The 8,931-nt window shown below is 37.2% G+C and overlaps 1 protein-coding gene across 2 annotated transcripts; it reads left to right on the plus strand.

Moving 5' to 3' along the window:
• The first annotated feature begins 219 nt into the window (after positions 1-219).
• Positions 220-8,237, plus strand: WAVE2 (SCAR family protein). Of its 2 annotated transcripts, none has more exons than XM_020380871.3 (9): positions 220-712; positions 2,055-2,218; positions 3,103-3,226; positions 3,492-3,624; positions 3,750-3,817; positions 3,902-7,001; positions 7,091-7,204; positions 7,670-7,777; positions 7,876-8,237. In XM_020380871.3, exons 1-9 carry the CDS (start codon positions 558-560, stop codon positions 7,924-7,926), a joined length of 4,017 nt encoding a protein of 1,338 aa, XP_020236460.2. In that variant the 5' UTR covers positions 220-557; the 3' UTR covers positions 7,927-8,237. The 2 variants fall into 2 exon arrangements, with proteins under 2 accessions (XP_020236460.2, XP_020236461.2); XM_020380872.3 differs by having other exon boundaries at positions 3,753-3,817.
• The last annotated feature ends 694 nt before the right edge of the window (positions 8,238-8,931 follow it).

Raw genomic sequence — 8,931 nt, forward strand, 5'->3', positions numbered from 1 at the left:
TTAAACCTTATGCGATTTTACCAATTTGACTGAAGCCCAAAAAGGTTGTGGTACCCACGTCGAAGGTTCGGAGCCACAGGTCACAGTTTGGTCACACTTGAGAGACCCAAACAAGTAATTTCAGCAGCAACACTTTCCGGACACGTAAGGCATTTAACGAAATAAAGAGGGTATTTTGGTAATCTCGTTGGTCCCCCATGTTTTCTCAGACAATGATTTCCGTTCAAGAATGGCTTGCAGAGTTGGCAATGTCCTTCTTCTCCCTTACCTCACCGATCCGTACACTTAACCTGCTTTCTCACTCTTCGTCGCTTCTCTTTGGCAGTTAAGCTGCTCCAATCCACACACCACCCACCTAATTTCTCTCTCAAAAAATAAAAATAAAAAAACCATTTTTTTCTTGGTTTTGATTTCTCTCTCTTAATTCGTTCATTTAATGCTTCCCGTTCCACACACACATTCACTGGTTTCATAAGCGGAGGAGTTATTTGCTGGAAGGGGGTAAATAGAAGAGGCAAAAAGAAGTTTTTTTTGGGTTTTCACTGTCTGAGAAGAAGATGCCTCTGGTGAGGTTGCAGATGAGGAATGAGTTTGGTTTGGGGCAGCCTGAGTTGTACAGAGAGACAAACAGGGAGGACCCTAAAGCTGTGTTAGATGGTGTAGCTGTGGCTGGTCTTGTTGGGATCTTAAGGCAACTTGGTGATCTTGCTGAGTATGTTTTCTTTCAATATCATTTTTTTTCTTCTATTTGGGTATGTTTATATTGGTGCAATTTGAATTTTTATCCTTATGGGAGCTGTTTGGGAAATGGGGTTGCTAATTTCTGAAGCTTCGAGGCTTTAATGGGGTTAGGGGTTCCAGAAAACGTTGGTTTTAGTTGTAACGAATTAAGGGTGGTTTTTGTTTAGTGAGAAAGATAGTTGGCCGTTGGAATTGATGTTTGTTAATTTTTTTGGTTTTTGGGCCAAGTTTCAATCGAGAAGGTGACAAAATGCTCTTTGACTTTTGGTTTCGGTTGAGCTTGTGTAGAGTCTTATAGGTTGTGTACAGCTCGACCTTGGTTGCTCTTTGGATAATCACTCTAATTCATTTGGTTTCTTAGACTTGGGGTGGTTTACAAGGAGCAGTGGTTTCGAGAAGTGAATTTGTCTAAAAATGCTTTCTTGCTCTAACTTTGTGAGCTAACTCTTGGTTCTTTCTTCCATATGTTTTTTCTTTAAGCTAAACTAATTCCGAAAATCATTCTTCGGCAAAACAAGTGTTGATATAGTCCACGCAGTAGAAGGAATATGACTAGTCTGAATGCCATTGTGGAATTTTCGTAGTTTTTGGACCTCCATTACGGATATATACCACCTTCCTCTCCCCTCTGTCTAACTCTTTACTTATTTTGATTTGAGTAACAATTCAAAAAACCGAATATATTTCGGTTGAAGTTTTGATGAAATTGGGCGAAAAGTTAAATTTTAAGCTCCTGTATTTGTAGAGTTTGTTGGCAAAGTTGGACCTCAAAGCAATTTGATTGTGTAATTTTTAATAATAAAGCAGAATGAATGAGGGATCTCTGTCTTCTTTCTTCAAAATCATATTTTGTTGAACCCCAATTGAACACGTATTTCTTCTGTGGGAAGTAGCACTCAAATAGGTAATAATTATTGTTAGTTTTGCTTAATGTAAAGCTCAAGCCTTGCTTAAGGTCTATGTTTGTTGTTTCGGAAAATATCCTGAATTATGTTTGCATATTTCTTAAAATAAATCATGAAAAGTTATAATGCTAAAATAAATAATGGTTTCTTGTGTTGCATTCAATTTAATCTCTCCAATGCCTGTGTACTTTCATCCTATTCCACTATCTGTTTACGTGCTTGGTGTGTGCCCCATTATTTAAGTATAAATAATTAAGCAGTTACTGATAGTTGTGACACAATTCTGTACATGTTGAAACCTTGTTTAATATTCATGTGATGAATGCAATTTATTCTTAGTAGTTATAGTTTTCCTTCTGTTATTTGTATTCATATTCATAAGTGATGAAACTTTTTTTGAAAATGTAGTTTTGCAGCAGATGTTTTTCATGGTCTGCAGGAGCAAGTAATGACAACAGCTTCCAGGAGTCATAGATTGATGGTTCGCGTTCAAAACATTGAAGCTGCACTACCTGCCTTGGAGAAGGCTGTATTGGCACAAACAAGCCACATACATTTAGCTTACACAGCTGGTATGGTTCTTTTAGGCAATGATATCATTCTATGAAGATTTACTGGAAATGTTATTTTTTTTTTTTGATTCAGAAGACATTATTTCCTTTCTGAATGTTATTGCTTTAGAAAGATAATTATTTTATTTTACTTTATGGGGGGTGTATCTTTACCAAATTTTATTTGAAGGGAATTTTCTCCCAAATATATATAAAGGCAGCCTAATGGTGTCAGGAGAGGGTAGATGTATTCAGCTTTACACCTGCAATAGGAGAGGCTATGTCTAAGATATGCACCTGTGGCCCACCAAAACATTTATCTTAAAATAAAATTTGGACAAAGAGACAGTGTTATGTTTTAAATTAATACATAATAACTACCAACAGAGGTTGGGTCTAGTGAAAGGAGTTAATCCTCCACAACATGGTGAACCAAGGTTCGAATTCTATTGGGAGAAGTGTCTACATTTAGTGCTCGATAGTACCTCAAATAAGATTGCCTCCAAATGAAGGATACCTGTGGGAACCAAAAAAAAATAAAATTTAATACATCCTAATTAATGTCAGAGAATGCAAATCAATACTGTCTTCAATTGTTCAACATGTTAAATGAGTCAAGGTATTGTATGGCTTATTTGTGTGTGCATTGTGATTTTTTTGGCATGGAAGCAGGTCTGTGAAAGATGCTAAAACACAAACTCGTAACATATGCTATTTAGACAGTTATCTCTGATTATTTTTAATCTGATTGCAGTCAAGTGGCATTAAGCTAGATTTATGCACTTTTTAGATAGCATATATACATATCTTTTATTTTAAATTATGGAATACTACATTATTTAATGATCATGGTTTCAGTGTTCAAAGATTATACGAGTCCTTAATGAAAACCAGTTTCCTTTCAGGTTGTGAATGGCATCCACGCATAAAACCTGCTCGGAATCATTTCATTTACAATGACTTGCCTCACTTTATTATGGATTCATATGAAGAATGTCGTGACCCTCCTCGCGTGCACTTGCTTGATAAGTATGTTGAAATTTCCTTCCCCTGTGTTTCGTCTTTCTGTTTGAGAAAAGAAATATTAGTTAGGTACTACAGATTCGACTAGTTTTCAAGGTCTAGATGATAAAAAAATTACAGTCTTGTTCAAATTTGGACTGGCATCCCTGGATCTTGTACTTGTCCTATTTGCCATCTCTCTCTGGCTTTCAAAGTGTTGAGTACTGTCAATTAACCCTGCTTAAATTGAGTGGCCTGTATTGATTAATGAAATATTCCATGTGTCATTCAGATTTGATACTGGTGGCCCAGGATCTTGTTACAGGAGATATTCAGATCCAACCTTCTTTAAAAGATCATCTGCAGATTTGGACGAATCTTACTCTGAGAAGACCGAAAAAGCAAGAAAATCCCGTAAAAGCAAGGTATTACAATGATCCTAGCATTTCGGTGGGAATATTATTTTTAATCCCGTTTCATTCCTGTCATATGCATGCATTGATTTCTTTGCAAACAATTTCTTGGTGCTTATACGAAAAATGTTGGACAGAAGAAACGGTCATCTAGAAGGAATGGAGAAAGTTTGAGGGGTGAACAGATGCATAGCAGTAGTGGCAGGTATTACATCTTATATATGTCTATTGAATACTATACTAGTTATTAATTCAAAATCAACACTTACATAATGTATTGACTACCCAGAATGCAATCTATTTCTTCCACTATCAATGGGCGGACTTCTTCTTCGCGAACTGCCTCCACCATAGATATGACATTGAAATCAGATCGGGAACATTATTCAAATTCTTTTGATTCAAAATCTGGTGCTGGCTACATTGAATGTATTTTCCATCCAAGTAATTCTATGCAATCTGATGAGCCAGATTATAAGGAACCATCCTCTCCAAGGTTGACACAGAAAACTGATACTCTGCCATCGGTGTCTCCTCTTATAGATGATAGTATTTCACACAATTCGTTGGAAAAGAAAGTCGCCTCTAGTTCATCTGGTGTTACTTGGGATGAAAAGGAAGAGATAGTGGAATCTAAGAGTCAAATCTGTGATAGAGATAAAGCTCCAGAGAGGCTTGTGGAAAAGCATGACTCAAATATGCATGCGAATGAGGCTGTTACCTTAACAAACATTGACTACAATCATATCCTATTTAAAGAAGAAAGCAACCTGAAACCAGTCTCCAACAGGGTTCAAATTGATGATATTGATAGTGAACCTGATAATTACGAGGATGCTCTCAACACCATTGAATCAGAATCTGAAAATGATATTGATTATATAACAAAACGAGAGGTGCAGCAGTTCAGTTCACGTGTCACTCATGGAATGATTGAAAATGGAGTTACTGAAGCTCCTCCTAATTTATTGAACAATACTTTATCAGATGTCGTTTCCCAGAAAGAATATACTGTTCCCTCAAATAAAGAAACAGCCAAGGATTTAGCTGACTCACTGGAAGAAAATCATGTTCTTGATCTTGTATCAAAGCCAGATACATCTAACTTGGGTTCTGCAAGTCCTTCAGATGTTCTTGAGAGTGAAATTTTGACGAGAGACATTGCTTCCTCAAACAAAGAAACATTCAGGGATTTGCCTGACTCGCCACAAGATATTCCTCCTCTCACATCAGAGCCACATGCATCTAATTTGGTACCAGTTAGTCCATCAGATGTTCCTTATGATGAAGAAATGACCAGAGACACTGTTTGCTTTCATGAAGAAGCGTTCAGGAATTTTCCTGACTCGTTGCAAGAAATTCGTTCTCTCACATTAGAGCCACATGCATCTAATTTGGGACCTGAGAGTCCGTCAAATGTTCCTTGTAGGGAAGAACTGACCAGAGACACCGATTCCTTAAACAAAGAAATGTTCAGTAATTTGCCCAGCACATTGCAAGAAATTCCTCCACTCACATCAGAGCCACACACTTCTAATTTGGGACCTGAGAATCCATCAGATGTTCCTTGCAGTGAAGAAATGACCAGAGACACAGTTTCCTTAAACAAAGAAATGTTCAGTAATTTGCCCGACTCATTGCAAGAAATTCCTCCTCTCACATCAGAGCCACTTGCATCTAATTTGGCATCTGTGAGTCCTTCAGATGTTTCTGTAAGCAAAGAAATAGCCAAGAACATAGCTGAATCTCATCCCTCCAAGACTCCTACCTGTAAACAGGTTCCTCACTCACATGGAAATTCTGTTTTGGATCACTCAGTATGCACTGATACCTTCATTGGTTCTTCTGCTGTTACTGATACACTATCAGCACCAATTGAGACTGATGTATCATTTTCTGGTTCCAAAAGCACTAATTTACCAAATGAAGAAGCCGGTAAGATCAACAGATATGATGAAACTCGTAGGGAGTCTTTGGCTGATCACCCAGTTAGGTTCTGGACTAATGGTGGATTATTAGGACTCGAGCCATCAAAACCTCCTGACTTTAGCAAGTCAACTTCTTTAAGTCAAGGGTCTATGAGCACAAAAAGTGAAATAGATGACGGTTCACGTCACAATTCATTGCAAAAGAACAATGGTTATAAAGAGGAACGGGAATCATCAGAAGCTGTTGAAGAACAGATTCTAAAGGAACCTAGTTCTAAATTCTTAACATCAGGCCACAATGATGACCAAGCTTGTATCTCGGAAAAGACCACTGGCAGTTCTCAGCTGAGTAATGGATTTGGTCAAACTGAGAGGAGCAGTTTAGGGGATATCAGGGTAACTGCACCTGGAAGTGTTCTCCCAGCGGCCCCTGACAAGAAGGACAATACTGAATCCAACCAGGGAGATGGTGAAAATGCATCCCGTGTGTTCGGACTTAGTCGTAGATTATTAATAAATAGCTTTCAGCGCAAAGTTTCTTTTGATGAAAAATCTGGACATTATAATTCTCTGAAATCTGTTATATTGGAGCAGAGTGAACAGAATAGCACTGTAGGACAGTCACTTCCTGAGACAACTACCTTCAAGGAGAAAGTTGGTTTTGGATATCCTATAAAGTCACTTCCTCCTTCACCTCCCCTTGAACATATGAAAATATCCTTCCAACCTGTCAGTGGACTAGAGACCTCCAAACTAAAACTGAAATTTCCTGATGGTAGTAATCGTCATGAAAGCATAAAGGAAATGTTTCCTTCTTTTCAGTTGGTCCCTGAACCTTCCGTTCCAGGGGATGATTCAGTTTCTCACTCTGATGATGATGACACATTCTGCAGATCATCTCCATACATATCAGATGATTGTCGAAGCCCTCGCTCTGACTATAATTCAGATCAGTGGGAATCTGATGAAAGTCCTGAAAGCAGTGACCAAGGAGTACATGATTCTCCAGACAGAAGGTCCTCAACTGAATCTGTGTCCAATGAAGAGAACATTGTAAAAGGTGGAAACAGTACATGTACGACAAATGGTGTGGAACATTCTTTATCCGGGCCATTACTTGATTTTCCAAGTTATGATAATGTTAATCCTGCACTTGAGAAAGAAAGTAAAAAGCATTCCAAATGCACTAATGCTGTTATGTCACACAGTCATGCAGAGGCTACACCACCACCTCCTCCTCCTCTTCCTCCAACTCAATGGCGGGTCTCAAAACCAGAGTTATTAGATATGACAAATGGGACACAGCATTGTATGTCTGAGGATGCTGAACATATTAATGATCTCAGTCTTCCAGATTCTACTATCTTCCAGCAACCAAGCCTGACCCAGGTTGAGCAAATACAAATTAATCACGATGGTCACGTATCTTATGACAACATTATATATAAGCTGAAGGACAAGGTAACATTTGGTCATACCTTTCTCTTGATCATTGTATTTATGCAACCATGGTGGATGTTGGAATCTTACAATGTTTTTATCTTGTTTAGAGTTTCCTGCAGCTGGATCAGCAGAAGTTGAAGGGTCAGAAGGAAGCAAACCAGTTGAGAATGGAAAAGGAGACAGATGAAAGAGAAGATTTCCTATATCAAATCAGAACAAAAGTATGTAGGCTTGTTATAATCTCAACTATTTTGGGGTAAATAAATATTGGGTCTTGCTAACCAACGCCCTTAGGACATTTGTTAAGAAATCAATATGTAGAAAGGTTTTATTGAAAACTACAATAAAGTTACACGGAAGAACATGCAGATGTATTATTAATAAAAACTTTCTATTTTGATTCTTTAATCAATATCCCAAGGACATTGGTTAGCATTTTCCACAAACATTTTGGTCCTAGATAGGTTTAATTGTAATTAAGTTTGTGCTTCATTAAAAATGCATCAAAATGGCCATTAAATACTTAAAATTTCACATCAAGTTAGTCCTCCAAATGACAAAAATTGACATTGGAGTGTAGACCATGTCAATCCTGAACTTGATTTTGCAAAATTAATCTGTAAACAAAGTACTAATGATTATAGTAGTTAACTTTGCTTTGTGTTGTCATTTATTTGTTGGTGCAGGCCTTCAACCTTAGGCCCACAATAACAGGAAAGTCAAATGATGCCACTGGTCCCACTGCAAACGTTAAAGTTACAGCAATTTTGGAGAAGGCTAATGCAATCCGTCAGGTATTGGTCACTCCTCGTTTATCTATTACTCTTTTTTCCTTCTGTATTTATGTCTGCATTTTATATCTAATTAGCATCCATAATGGAAAAACTTTCAGGTTGTTGCGAGTGATGATGGTGAAGATGATGATAACTGGAGTGATACATGACATTTTTAGTTACTTTTTTGTTTCATACACGAGCAGTTCTTTTATGTTTCTTAGCCTCTTGAAGTGAAGTTGCATGAGGCTTTGTTGTATGTACGCATGTGTGAATAAATCTTGTTTATCTGTTATTAAGTGTAGTTCAGTTTCATTCATTATCATATGAATTTGTCTTCATTAGTTTTTGCTTTGAATATTTGGGCTGGGTAATTGGGCTGACCCAATGTATTGTGAGATTGCAAATCCAGGCGACTGTTTGTACAAAGTTCCTGAAGAAAAAAGAAAAAAGAAAAAATAATTCCGAGCACTTGATTTTATTTCAAATTATTATTCTCCCTTTCAACTACAAGATATCAAAATAAAAGAAGATTTATGGATAAAAATATTCTAATAATTATAACAAACAAATATATTTTCCGTTAATGCATGAAAATAATGCATTTTAACGAATTAATATTTTAGCAAAACTCCCTCCAAATACATCAAAATAAAAGAAAAAAATGGATATTATTTGTATATTATATCAACATAAATATATTAAAATAAAAGTAAAATTTTGGATAAATGTTATATGTTGCAATGCACGTCGCTGGGTTGCTTATTTTTAGGTGATTCAGGCCAAAATTGTGTTCTGTATAACTCTCAGGCATATTTTCAATGGCGTCGAGTATGAGGAGAGAGACTCGTTTCTACTTGGATTCGCATCAAGTGCTAATGGAGTGATGTTAGACGTGAGTCAAGTAGAGGTCCTTTGCTTGATTGGAGTCAGACATGGGTTTTGTCACGCCAGGTGCGAAAGGGTGGGAGACTCTGTCTTAACCATGTCAAATGCGTGTAGTTTAGCACCGAACATGGGTGAGACAAGGAACCTTCTTCCTCAATGGTGTTGGGCGTCCTGTGTGGCGTCGGGCGTTAGTTGCATGATCAAAAGTTGTTGTTTAAGTTGTTTTAATAGTTGAATAATGATAAATAAGTTGTATGGATGATGAATTTGTATGTTGTGAGTTGATA

This window comes from Cajanus cajan, chromosome 2 (genome assembly GCF_000230855.2).
Source record: "Cajanus cajan strain Asha chromosome 2, NIPB_CcT2T_4, whole genome shotgun sequence".
Lineage (NCBI taxonomy): Eukaryota > Viridiplantae > Streptophyta > Magnoliopsida > Fabales > Fabaceae > Cajanus > Cajanus cajan.

Excerpts from the sequence above, each read along its gene's own strand:
- WAVE2 (XM_020380871.3), top strand. The coding sequence starts at position 558 with ATGCCTCTGGTGAGGTTGCAGATGAGGAATGAGTTTGGTTTGGGGCAG. Across the intron at positions 713-2,054 it reads CAACTTGGTGATCTTGCTGA|TTTTGCAGCAGATGTTTTTC; the intron begins GTATGTTTTCTT and ends TTGAAAATGTAG. Across the intron at positions 3,625-3,749 it reads GAAAATCCCGTAAAAGCAAG|AAGAAACGGTCATCTAGAAG; the intron begins GTATTACAATGA and ends AATGTTGGACAG.